The sequence below is a fragment of the Ascidiella aspersa genome, chromosome 4, assembly GCF_963924565.1.
Source record: "Ascidiella aspersa chromosome 4, kaAscAspe10.2, whole genome shotgun sequence".
In the NCBI taxonomy this organism is placed as follows: Eukaryota; Metazoa; Chordata; class Ascidiacea; order Phlebobranchia; family Ascidiidae; genus Ascidiella; species Ascidiella aspersa.
In genome coordinates, this window is record NC_139450.1 from 1,015,568 (window position 1) to 1,029,824 (window position 14,257).

At 34.3% G+C, this 14,257-nt stretch overlaps 1 protein-coding gene across 1 annotated transcript; it reads left to right on the top strand.

Moving 5' to 3' along the window:
• Positions 1-9,386: 9,386 nt before the first annotated feature.
• On the top strand, positions 9,387-12,938 carry LOC146146537 (uncharacterized). The gene is made up of 4 exons (XM_083386666.1): positions 9,387-9,509; positions 10,068-10,201; positions 12,105-12,187; positions 12,824-12,938. The coding sequence occupies exons 1-4, from the start codon at positions 9,388-9,390 to the stop codon at positions 12,875-12,877; spliced, it is 393 nt and encodes a 130-aa protein (XP_083242792.1). The 5' UTR covers position 9,387; the 3' UTR covers positions 12,878-12,938.
• The last annotated feature ends 1,319 nt before the right edge of the window (positions 12,939-14,257 follow it).

A 14,257-nucleotide genomic window follows, 5' to 3' on the forward strand; every position in this document is an offset into this window, starting at 1 on the left:
AAATGTATGTAGTCGTTGAGTAATTGTATCAGATTATATATTACAATATGTCACTAAAACAAAATTTAGGTATTTTTCTAATTAATTAAGCAAGCGACAGAAATTTTTTGTCTTAGTTTTACAAATCACTGGTACAATTATTGCTAATTTTTCAGGCAAATTCAATTCAAATTGATGAGAAAAAGTGGCGAATTTGCTTCTGGTTTTGATTTCTCTTTATCGTTTTGCAAAAGTGGAGAAATAAAGGTAGGCTACTAAACAGATTCAACTTTATTACTGAAAATCTAGAGCCCCAAAATCTTATACAGAATGAATCAACGTTTATTTTTAGGTTTTGGATTTCACTGGAGACGGTGAAAGTGACCTTTTGTGTTGGAACAAACATGAAAAATCAAGAAGCCTTTTAATAAAGCAAAATAAAGAGTTTTGATTTTGTTTTTAATAGATTTAACAAGATCCTGTGAAATTTTATTTACAGTTCTAGGTGTATTTTTCTCCAAAAATGCCTAGAAATGAACACAAAATATTTGCCACTGACGTTTTCTGTTGATTACAATTGTGTCAATCCGTTTTAGAAGTTTGAGATTATGTTTCTGTTGAAGTAAATCAGTTGTCATTTAACCCAGTGATAGCCAGTTGTAAAATAATGTTCTATTTAAAAAATAAGTCGTAAATTAAACCTTTTTAACTGTAATCGAATAAACCTGCTTTCAATTAATGATATCTGATGATATATTGTATGCCATTAATGCCAGATGATAATACCGGTTCTTGTCCGATACTATGGTGATATCAGTGTCTATTCTATGAGCCTACTAGTGAAATTATACATTTCAAAAATATTTAGATTTTGTAATTTTTGCCTGGAATGTCAGCTATTGAAATAAAATACTCTTGGTAAAGTCATTTGTAGATCATAATTGCAGTGACAGAATCATAGTTTAAAGATAAGCTACTGTGATATTTGAAAGACCAAAAGAGTAGATTATAGTTTAATAGATAAACGTAAAATAAACTGTAACTGAACGTAATGTGAACAAAGAATCATTTTGTTCGTGTTCATTTTATTAAAAATTAGTAGTCTACAACGTTGTTACAATCTATGAACTTAGTCTCTATTTGTAGAACAAACTTAGAATGATATATTAGAGCTGTTTATTTAGTACTATGTTGTATTTTGTCCAAAGCTAGGTTAAAATACACTCTAGTAGCGAACATCTGAACAAATATTTCTCCACCACAATAAACAAGGAGGTAAAAATATATTCAAGTGTCTTCGATGGACCTGAATAGAGCACTAATTTTCATATGTTACTCAGATTCGTTCGAATAGCTTTTATGCTACTTTTGGGAAATATTAAATAATAGTGTAGTTCGTTTCAACTTTAGAGCCTGTTGCTCAGCCCGATAAATTTTACTTATAATTTCTATTATCGCTGACACACAACGGATATCACACTGGTATTTTGGTATGTGTAGTCTATGTTATATTTTAAATGATACCACTTGTCTATGATGACAGGATAAACTCATTTTAAGCATTTTTAATTAAATTAATAAGTAAATAAAATTGGTATTGGGTAAAACCATAATTATATTCTTTCTGGTGAAAATAGTTTTATTTTATATAATTATTTTATGTTTTGTAAATTGCCATGGTTGCATAGCAAGAGACTGTGTGACCAAGTTTTATAATCCCAGTAGTATACTATTAACAATAAAGTATACTTGATTGATTTGTGTGTTATTCAGATTAAGCTGGTTGCATTCCTGTAAAATAATTACATCATATTATTTTCAATGAGCTAAATCACACAAACTGTTTAAAAAATTTCACGTATTTGTGATTGTCTGACCTGACGTCATATGATACTTAGTTAGTGCAATAAACTTGGTCATATCCGTTTCCTGGTTATCTTATTCAAAAAATAACAACGTAAAAGTCGCTTGCTAAAGAAAGTTCGCGATTTGAGAAAATGCTGTAATTGGCAATCAAAACCTAACAGTTTTTCAATAATCCTTTTAGCGAAAAGGCCAACATGCCTTCGTCCGAAAATCCTTCCAAGAGGAGAAAGCATCATCCGTCAGATTCGGGTCGACGTGATAGATCAGAACGTGGGGAAAGTCGGCAAAGACCAGGTAACTTTTACACCGTAAGCTTTGATTTATTTTTCTTTTTGGAAATGGCACTATTTGATTAAAAGTAGGTATTTCAATCGCTCTTTAACGCTTGCACATGTTAGTAATTATATGTTTGTTTAAACTACTTTGGGTTTCGCGTCTGGGTGAATAGCCTCTTCCTATTTATATAACTGTGGTTCCATTTGGTTTTTAGTATTAATAGTAGTTTCAAATCAACGATTGTTTTTTAACTTGGCAAAAATGTCAAAATTTTGTTAAAATTTACATGTTAGGTCACAGTTTTTTTTAAATATGTGAGGTCAAAATTAATAAAAAAATGCATCCAAAAATGTAGCAAGCTTTTTGAAATTGTCATTCAGTTGTAAAATTGATCAAAGTTGAGTTTTGAATAAAATTCAACAATATTTTAACAGTACTCATTAGATCAATGGGCCTATATGTTATACATGATCCTGCAGAATTAACCACAAAGGCCTAGATTATTGCATTAGGTTCAGCGCAATTTTTTTATTGTATTTTTTAGCTGGTAAGTCCCAAGCTCCATCGAAATCAGGTGTACCTCTTCGGGCAATTGTGATTGCTGTTACAGTAGCTATTGTTCTTGGTGGCGTGATAGCTGTGGCACTGGTTGGTTGTAAGTAAAAATTTCATGCATTCCATTTTATTGTTTTTAATAAAAAGCTGCTTCTAAAATACTGCCAAAATATTCTCAACTTTATGTAATGATTAACTGAAATCGTTTTCTACTAATTTATATCAATTAAAATAAGTTTCTTAAATTAACAAATGATTTAATCCGACTAAAAATTAATCTTATACATACAAATTAATACTTAAAAAACAAATAAATCTAGAATTTCACACAATGTTTTGCTGTTTTGTACCCTTGAGCTGTGATATTTATGAATCCAAGACAATAATCACCCTTTTTGTTCACAACTTCAAGTTGTTTTTGTCCTTTTAAGTTGGTGGAGGGGAAGAGGAAAGTATGGATGCCTTTTGTGGTGGATTGAAAGATGGCACTTCCAACTTGACCAGCCTTGAGGTCTATAGCTGTCGCCGTAAGTAGATATATTGCAAATGTTTATGCTACTGAAGAATATGTATTGATTTAATTGACTTGTTGTTTTGACTTACGTTTTTTAGGTTTATCTCTTTAGAGAAACTAGTGTTACTTCAAACATTACTTAAAATAAAAGTACTTATCCTATATATATAAGTTATTAAAATATTGTGGGGGCTCTAACTCTTTTTATTTGCATATATCAGAAGTGTCCAACTCAAACATGCCGGCGTGCCAATTTTCGTCTTATACCTTCTTCGCTTGCCAAAGTTTAATAACTAATTATTTTTAATCTAAAAAGCGCTTTTTACACATGAAAAACATTTGTTTAATTAATCTAGAAAACCATTTAAAATTGATCAAACTGCTTCTTTGCAGACGTATGTTTTCAGCCAATTTAATGATAGATTGGCCTTAGGCTATGTAGTAGCAATGCGCATTACTGCATCTAAGTGTCCGTTAGTGAGCTGACTTTTGCTTTTTCCCACCATGCTATATAATTATGTGAATGCTAGCCTCCACTACAGCATAATGTTATAATATCAGAAGTAATTGCTAGTTGTCATGATTCGGCAATTGTTTTATATTGTGAATAAACTATGGCAATTGGCTGAATAACAAATTTAGTATTTTGGGTGGGCTTGCATGCCTTTTTTATTAGGTCGCATACCACATTTAGCATGCATAGCGCCTGTTGGACACCCCTGTCATATATGTTTAGATTTAATTATATTCCACTTGTAATAAGGGCTTGAATGCAAATTTGACGTCAGCACATGTGATGTTCCTTGCCCGTTCGGTTACCGCGTTCCCAACATGGGCGACATTTGCCCTGAAAGCTGTGAATGTGCGAGCAAGGGAATAACTGAGGGGGATGTGATGTTTAATGATGAAGTCCTGCCAAACATGATGGAGGTATTGGTGTGAAAATAAATCAGTTGAATATAAACCTGTGATTTACTTTCGCATTAAGTATCAGTTATAGCTTTGTATAAAAAATATTACGTCAAACATTTTTTGCAATGGTGTTGATTTAAATTATTTTTGTCAGAAATCTTCATAATTATTCATGGTGAATGATCATTCTAAAGATTTAATGAACAACCCTGCTTTAAAAAAACATTTATTTTGGTAGAACTACGGCTTGACTGAACCAACACAGAATGATGAGGTCTCACTTTTTACCAGTACTCTTGGAATAGATGTTGGCAAGTGGAAAAGAGAGCCTGGGGAAACAAGAATAAAGATTCCCTACTTTCTTGATGATGACAAGGCACCCCTAGGTAATTGGTGCACTTCTTTTACTGATTTCATTTCTGGCAATTTTTCAGTTTATAGCTTGTTAATGAATTGCGAAGCCAAAAAGGTTGAGTAGGTCAACATCATCTCAATTAAAACGATTTGAAACACACTATTTGTATCATCTTTAGTTAATGTTAACCTTTTGGTTGCTATTTATTGTTTCACTTTTTAGACCCGAAATTGGGGAGTTTGGTTTTGGAAGCCCAGAAGAGGTTTTCTGAGCATACGTGCATTGACTTTGTGCCAGCAAGGCGATATGTGGATGCCACAACACCTTATGATAGAAAGCAAGTTGTGTTTACGGATGGCCTAGGATGCGCGTGAGTTGAGAGCACATACTGAAGTTGCAAGACAATATTTTGTAGTTAGTCGTAGAGTAAATAGTAAATCTTATACAGAAGTAGTTAGCATTTTGTAAACTTTTCGAATAAATCTTAAGATACTGTGTGTATCTTTGCAACTTGCCTGACATATTGTCTTAGAGCAGTGTTTGTTAACCTTTTTCACTTGTGGGCGCACCTAGAGATATGTGAAAATGACGGGGCGCACATTGCGAGCGAAGCGAGCGCGAATTTTTTTAGATGTACCTGTATTTCTCTTAAATTGCTTCCCATTTTTATTATATAGGCTTTATAGTTGCATATCTTTAAAGAGACTTCAGCCTTAAGACCAAAATAATGACAACGTCAACTTACATAATTCCTTAGCACCGTCGCGGAACGTTAACTTACAAAGTCAGCGTTTTTTAACACTACCATGAGTTCAAAGTCCAACCGTGCGGTCAGTCCAAATACGTCACACATGGCCTTTAGAAAAACGCACTTATGAATGGAGTCTATGTAGCACCAATGCAAAGCGAAACGTTTAATTGCAAAGTCAGTGTATTTTACGACTAGCGTTGGATCAAAGTTCGACCGAGCGGTCAGTCCATTATGTCACACGCGGCCTTCAGAAAAACGCACTTATGAATGATGTTTATCAGTTCCAATTACCCGATATAAACGGCAAAATTGGATTCGAATCCAAGGATCCAATATTCTACTTTGAACATCCCTAATCAGGACCATATTATTGCAACTGGGTAAAAAAAAATATAGCAGCCAAACAATAAAGACAAACTCAATCAAACAGTGCTTTCTGTATAGGTTATCTAAACGTCAGTACGTTTAATAAAACACATTTCCTGGACGAACAATTTTACAATCGATACAATGCTTGGCAGCAACACAATATTGATTAGATTTCAAGCATGCTAGTGTATTTTTGCAGAACATATATTGGAACAAGTACGGGTGGCGATTTTCCAATATATCTGTCACCAATGTGTAATAAAATCGGAGTTATTCAGCATGAGATTATGCATATGCTTGGATTCCACCATGAGCATTGCCATCCTCTGCGAGATGACTACATTGAAGTCCATATGGAAAACGTTAAACCAGGTCGGGTGCAATTTGTAAAACTAATTCATTGCTGAAACGTTAAATAATTTTTGCTGTTAATGCAAAACGTTACATTTTAAGTAGAAATTAAGAAAGGCTGTTTTATGTTTCCTACTTTATGTTAGGTATGTACGAGAATTTTATGAAAATGAAAAAATCAGGATCTTATGATTTAAAGGTTGAATATGACAAAAAGTCTCTTATGCATTATGGTGGAACGGCTTTCGCAGTTCGTTTGAGAAAACCAACTATTATTGACAAGGCAACAAGTAAGTTAGTTTTTGTTTAGTTTGCTTACTTTTTGTTTATTTTGTTGTCAAATAATTTTATTTTAAAATCGATCTACATTTGTTTTCACTGCTTCAATAAGTTTTAAAGTGCATTCAATGAAAGATACACACACATGCTCCACAAGTATGATCTAGCCCTTCTAAAAAGAAAGTTTATTCGTGCTTGTAGCGGTATTGGCTGCTAAGTTACGTACAAAGCAAATGTAATTGGCCATTAAGTAATGAACTATTGTTTCAGATCGGGCTATTACACAGCAAAGAGTGAAATTCACAGAAAGCGATATACGGAAAATAAACACATATTACTGTCGTGAGTAATGAATGTAGTAATAAAATGTGTATTCGCTAATATATATACCTAATGTTGGACCAAACCAAGGCTCGGGTATTTTTTGTTTTAGATTCAGCTCTTACATATTTTCACATTCCTTGTTGGAATAGAGCTATTCTTTTTACATAGTTTCAAACCATTAGTTAAATAAATTGATAAATTGCTTTAATGTTGTGTTTTAACCTTCAGTAAGACACTACACAACATAATATAGCTGGGTTGTGCAGCATTTGCTGATGTTAATGTGCATATATGTACATAAGAGTTAAGTTGATAAATGCATCAGCCATAATTGCTATAGTGTTAACCCACCTTGCTTTTTTCATAATAAATAAGGAAGTTCAGCCAGTACAGTAATACACTTGCTAGTTTTTTTTGCCTTGAGTTGCTTGCAGTCTTATTGTTGTCTCTGGCAATCTGTGTGTACTGGGCTTTAATGTGGTGGAATTTTTTGGTTATTTTTAAGTCCTTTTTTGCTAAATTAGTCAATCAATTCTCATACAAACTAATTACTGTACACAAACTGTCTAACAATATATTACCGTTGAAATTTAATGTCTGTAATATTTGAAAATCAAATCCGAATACCACGGTTTGTAAACTACTGGTCTAAACTAAACATACAATGTTTAAATTTCATGGAACTCACAGTTTAGAGTGTTTTATTTAATATCAAGGTCTCTTTTAATTTTTTGTTGTATCAAGCTGCATTTCTTTTTAACCACTTTAATTGTAATTTTGCAGCAAACTCAGAACACTACATAGATTTTGACGGTGCCATTGCTGCAACTGCTCCACCCACACCTGACTACGGGGTACAGCATTGGGCGTCCTGGTCTTTGTGGACCAACTGTTACCTCACTTGTTCAGCGACACGACCTGCAAGACACAGATACAGGACATGCCAAGAAAGAACCATACATCATGGAATCCAGTACAGAAGGGTAGGTTATATACATATGCAGTGTTTTAATTACATAACTCAATAACTGAAATTACTTGACTTGACTTAAGTCATTGGGGAAAATGACTTAACTCAAGTCTTTTGGGCAAATAACTTGGATTAAAAAGTGTTTTCATCAAGAATTTTTTTATAAGATTTCTTATTTATCCTAATTTTTCTACATAACACAATTTACTTGCAATAAATTGCTTTTTTTTTATTTTCACTTGAGTTATTGCTCATAATTGAGATAGTTCACCAATTTTAGTTGGTTAACGTTATACTTTTCATCACAAGGTCTTGATTTATAATTGACTTGCTATAACTATGACTTGACTGGGACTTGTGATTTAGACTGGGACTTAAATCATTTCATAGTTTACAACATTGTTGTTATGATGTATTTTCATATTGCATTGCTTTTAGCAAGGTTTTGAAAACTAGACTATTCTAGTTTTCTAATTCATCAATTTTGGGCAAAATAAAGCAAAAAAATATGAAATTGCTTGCGTGCTATACTTCTAATTTACACTTTACCTAAAGTGCTACTTCGTCCAATGGCATTTTCAGCCTCTCAATCGGCTTTTAAGTAAATTTTACAGTCTGAAAAACATAGGCTATGCTAATCCAATAAAGGTTAGCACACAAATATTTACCCTTCACAGTGTTTTAAAAATAAATTAAAAATTAAACTAAGTGCATTGCAAACAACTAAATGTAATTCTGGTTTAATTATAGTTGGTTTTCTATGTTTCCAAACTTCAGTAAACCTAATCTAATTTGAGAAAACTAAAATAATCTAATTTTTAGTCCTAATCTATATTTTTAATCGGCTTTTGGCCAATGTCTGATTGTGTTTAACTTTACATATGTATTAAGTATGTTGGCTCAGTGCATATAACCAATAGTAGAATATGAAGCTTTATTTTTTTTATGTCATCAGTAGGGCGAATATTTTTTGACCAAAAAAATGGGAAATTTTGACAAATTTTGACCTGAAAATAATTTGTTTTGACAAAATTTTGACCTGTTAGAAATACATTGATTTAAATAACCTAGGCGTCGTTAATCACACGTTTTATACCGTATATTGCTCTAATAAAGATACAATATGGTTAAAATGACTTTGAACTTATATCAAAACTAATTTTTTTTTCAGACATTTTGATTACCCTTTATTTTGAAGCATGTGTATCACAAAGCAAATTGGATCAACATTAATTTTTGATTTACATTAAAAGCATCTATTTAGGTTCTCTAAACCCAAAAGCTAAACCTAAATAATTTATTGAAAAATTGTCAGTGTACCCCAAACTAGCAACACCATTACTATTAAATTTTTTTGCAGGGAATGTGTGAAGGTGAAAGTAGGGAGAAGGAGGATTGTCCAGAGTTGCAGCCGTGCGATGGTAAACCCCCCATTCCTCCCACAACCAGACCCCCTAAGCCTTTTCCCCGACCCAGTAGACCCGGTGTTGGTAGCACCCACCCTGTCGGTGCCTATCAAAGTAATTTTAACAGTGGTAAAAATGTAGTTGTTGGAAGCTCTGGCTCTATGGGAGCTGGTGCTAAACCCAGTGTTGTAAACCCTGGGACTGGTAGTGCTGGAGTTAAACCAGGCGTTGGAGCCCCTACACTTGGTAAGGAAGGCAGTGGACTTGGAGACAGCAGCAAGACACACAATAATGCTGGGTATGGAAATGCTGCAAGGCCTGCATATGGTGCTGCTCGAAGTGGTGGTCTGCCTGCATATGGTGCTACTGGAAATGCTGGTAGACCTGCATATGGTGCTACTGGAGGTACTGCTAACACCGGTAGCACTGGATACGGTAATACTGGAAGTGCTGGATACGGTAACACTGGTACACCTGGATATGGATCTACTGCTCAACAACCGGGTGCTGCTGCCTGGACTCCATGGCTTCAGTGGACTTCATGTTGGCAAACTTGTGGAACCACAACTCCAGTTCATAGAAGATATAGAACCTGCAAAGGAGTAAGTAAAACTTTAAAGGTGTAAAGTTATAATATTAACAAATGAAAACTTACGATAAGGGTTGGAGTAATTAATTTTCACAGATGCTGCAATAGGATCAAAAAATGTCACAGAGTGCCAGGTCAAAAAGGGAATATTAAATAAACTTGATAAAGTGTGATACTTTTTAAAAAAAAGCTGTAAATATTCTTGTTTTGACAACCTGGTAAGAGTAGGAATATATGGGAAGTCTTACAAGGGTATTATGCAACATTCACATGAAATCTAAAATGCAATTCATGAGAAAACTGTATGATCAATTTAGTTCTTTTTGTTTTAAAATTAGGGTTGGTTTTTGGTGAATTGATTAAAAACATGTCTCTTTTGAAAACATTATGTTGGTTTATTTTGACAGCAGCTATGGTTTACACAACTAAACTACAAAACACATTTATTAACTGCTAGCTTTATTTATGGACAAGTTATGCCTTGATAAATTCTTGGTGCTCATCATCAAAACACGCCACACTGTTGTTGTGTTGGGGTTTTATTTAAATTAGGTTCACACTTCTATTGCAGACTGGCTGCATCGGCAAGCCTTATGAAGCACGCAAGTGTCCGGCAGTGCAACCTTGTTCGATGGGAACAACTTGGGAGCCATGGGGTCCGGCAAGCAAATGTACAAAGAACTGTGGTGGGGGATTTCAATACAGGTATGTAATTTTTACATTCAATTTAATTATGACAACTCAATTTCAGGTGTCGGGAACCTGTGGTTCGCTTTTTGTGACGCCGTATGGTTCTTTTGATAAATGAATCTTGCTTGCAAAAAATCTAACTTATAATTTCTTAGCACAATCTTAAATAAAACTCCATGCGGCCTGCCTCATCCACTTTCTTAACTTTATTTGTCGTTTTTACCACACATAATAGCTAATTTTCGGCGTTTCGAGCAAATCCTATTTGTCCATTCTAAGGAATTTCTTATTATCCAAAACGCCCTATTTTTCAACAGAACTCCATAATCAAAGTTACGCAAACTTAGCTAATTCATTTTGGGTGCATAGCATTGAACGAGAACAAAATAAACAGCCCTGCCTAATTTAGTATTTTTTGGCAACCTATACCTAGATGTTAAAAAAGGATTAGGTTCCCGACCCCTGACATAAATAATCAAAAACTAATGCAGTACCAGATACATACCCAATTGAATAAAAGTCAACATTAAATAGCATAAAACTGTGGCGTGAAACAGATTTCAGGTTTCTTAAAGACACATTGTGTATGGATATTTTACAAATGCCAGGTCATGTGCAATAACTAAGTCCCAGTCAAGTCATCAGTTTCCCAAGTCAACTCTAAGTTAAAGCATAGACATATCGTATTTTACGGACCATAAGGATCAATTTAAATCCTTTTTTTCCTCATAAATTGATCGTGTGCCTTATAAGCCGCTGCGCCTAATGTATGGATCAAGTACACTGTACTTGATTGCCTACACTCAAATCCAGTACCGATAGACGAAAAAGAGGAGCGCGGAGAAAAAGTGGGAGGAGTAGGAGAAAGAGCGAGCGGTTTACCACGCGGATGAAGTCTCTGCTTTTTTGTTGAGGCCTCAGAGTATGCGGACGCCCGGGCGATTTGTTTTTTTCTCATAGATTGATCGTGCACCTTATAGCCTGGTGCGCATTATGTAAGAACAAAAATCTAATCACAGCAATTTACTGACAGTGCGCCTTATAATCGGGTGCGCCTTATGGTCCGTAAAATACGGTAAATTCAAAACATTATACTGCAACTTAAAAACGCACTCAGTATGGCAAAATGCTGACCACTTGGGCATATCGAGGATGTACCAGGCCATGCATCTCCACCCAAGGCTTAAACTATATGTATTGCTATTTTAAATAGGTAAACACACAAAAAATCCGAACTTTGGCCTTATTTTCCTATGAATGTATCTTTGTTTTAGGGAAATGGTTTCAGCCGACAGGCACTATGCATACTATGGCATGTTGCACTGTGTTCCGACTGCATTCCATAATTTGAGGCCGCCAAAGATTCCAACATATAACTTGTTTTGCCGAATTTTTGCGATTTATAATTATATATCTTTGACAGGAAAGTAGTGTAATGCAATCAAGCACTGTGTGACGCTAACCTGGGCGAACAATTTCTATTAAATTATATTATAAATAACGCTATTTCGAACAATATATATATATATATATATAAAAATTTCACCTAGTTTAACTGAGAATTTTTTTTCGTGCTTTTTAATCTGTTTTGAGCTGCATATTTGCATACACGTTCGTCAGCTAATCTATGTAACAGTGTCCCCCCCGGTTGTACTTTAGCATGCCCCTTATGCATTTGTTAATGTCACAAAAAATTCTGTGCAACTTTTTCTTACCTTATTTACTCATTAATGGCCTTGTTTATCGCCTAAACATGGCAAGGTTAATTCCTTCCATACCCGAACAAAGCTTTTAACTTTAGAGGCACAACTAAAAAACCAAAGAATGTTTGCCAAAAATGCTTGTCATCAAAGGCTGGCAAGATTCTGCAAGCCTAAATGCAGCACAAGTAAATTGTTTGATGTGCAAAAAATTTCAGGTATCGGAAATGCCCACAATCAGCAAAGTGTCCTGGGATATCTTATGCGACAAGACCATGCAACACACAACCATGTTTTGCCGGTAACTTATGTGGTTTGATCTCACACATGCTAATTTTAGTTTAACTCTTAAGGTATTTTAGCAGTTTGGCTAACTGATGTTTTGTTAATAAGCATATGGTAAATTGTGCATTTTATTCATATAACAACAAAAAAGCAATTCCAGAGGACTATTTTGTGACTTAAGTGTCAGCAGATCTGTGTATTTTACTTAGCCTTGTGTTTGTATGCTGAACATAGGTATACACAATGTGTATACTGTAAACATGCCCTTCTAGAGCCGTACTGGCCAATTATGGAACCCATAATAGTACACAAGATGCCTTTGGAAAGCCTTGCCTAAATCTGTTAGCCTGATTAGGATACTATTGCAAGCAACAGTTCTGAATTAATTAAATTAAAAAGTACTTTGCCTATGTCTTTCACCGTTTTAGTTTGTTTACTTTTTTTGGAAAGTTTAAAAGTTATTTCAAACCTTTCAGTAAGCTTAGGAACTTTTGTTTAATAAAAGCCTGTATTTAATTTTCTTCCCTAGGCTAAATTATTACTTTAATTCCACGAAAATATTTCAGTTAAACATATTTGATGCCTTAAATAACTTAACATCCAACCTAACCATCCTGTTATTTGCTGTTCATTTTAAATGTTTATTCTACAGGTCAAAATGCTGGAACTGGGGCTGTTGGTGGGTCTTGCACTTGCCCCAACTTAGCTTCTGATGCTTACATCGACCAAACCAATCCAAGCTGGGGCCCGTTCGGCCCTGCGGAACGCTGCTCCAAGTCTTGTGGCTCCGGGAAGCAGTATCGCTATCGCACGTGTTTGTTGAATGGAAGGCCAACCACTGGTTGTCCAGGTAATGGTAACTTGTTTATAAGAGGAAAGAACTTCGTTTAATTAATATTTTCAAACAGTGTATATTTACAACTTGAACTGAACAAAAATTGCAAAATATGGTTGTCCGATAGTATTGTGTAGGAGCCATTACCCGATGCCTGGTGGTATCAGTACTTAATCGATACTAGGGTGATATCGGAGCCTATCTGATACTAAATTAATGTAGGAACTTCAGCCATGATTTGCTAACCAACTCAGCAATTCTACTTTTATATGTAAATTTATCAACAAATAGTTGATTAGCAACTGGATGTGATTAAACTTCTTTATTCTATATCTAATATGGGTCTAATAATAATCTGAAAAATTACCCTTGAAATTTTTATTTCATCTATCTTATTCGTTTGAGCATAGTAATGCCATTATTGTTGAATCACCCAACTTATGTAATTTGGTTGTCGACAACAATGTGTTTGCAAGTATACAACCATAAAAATCAGGCCAGAGTTAAGTTTCCAAAGTTGTGGCCTCAGACAATGCAGGTTTGAGTGGTGAACCAAGTTGAAAAACAAAAATATAACCATGGCCTTCTGTATGCTCATAAAATTAGTCTGTGGTGAGATTCAAACTCAAACCCTTGGGCATACCTAAATCATCTCTCCACTGAGCTGAACTACAACACAGATAAATAACTGTGAACTTTGTTTGTCTATAAAACTAAGCTTCACTTCTCTCATTTGTCCAAAATTATTCCTAACTACTATTAGTTTAAATATTCGTTCTTTAATTATATATATATATATATATATATATATATATACATAAAAAAGATCTACATAAAAAATTGCTAGAATAAAACAAGGGCAGTAGAGATCACCTATAGCAAAAGTACAGTTAAAATATTGATACTCGTGTAAAGTGTTGAGATAATGATGTTATTTCTCAGGTCAATCATATGCTTTGCGATCGTGCAACACTCAGCAATGTCCTGGAGGCTTTGGGGACGAAAGTAGTGATGAAGGTATTTATTTAATACTGTGCTTGTTTTTCCAAGTTTAAAAAGATCCAGCTTTATTTTTTACAAACAGAATATTAAACCTAGACCAAAACGGCATCATCAGTTTTTTCTAAAAACTGCAATCACAGAGAAAATGCAAAACTATTAGAAATATTAACAGCTATAAAATAACACAACCAGGAATACTTCACAGTTCAGATGTAAACCCGATGCTGTAGCAAATGAAGTAAAATAAAT

What these genes read in the sequence shown, in the direction of transcription:
- LOC146146537 (XM_083386666.1), top strand. Translation starts at nt 9,388, where the DNA reads ATGGATCTACTGCTCAACAACCGGGTGCTGCTGCCTGGACTCCATGGC. An exon ending in GATATAGAACCTGCAAAGGA is followed by an intron (nt 9,510 to 10,067) that starts GTAAGTAAAACT and finishes CTTCTATTGCAG; the next exon opens with ACTGGCTGCATCGGCAAGCC. An exon ending in GGTGGGGGATTTCAATACAG is followed by an intron (nt 10,202 to 12,104) that starts GTATGTAATTTT and finishes AAAAAATTTCAG; the next exon opens with GTATCGGAAATGCCCACAAT.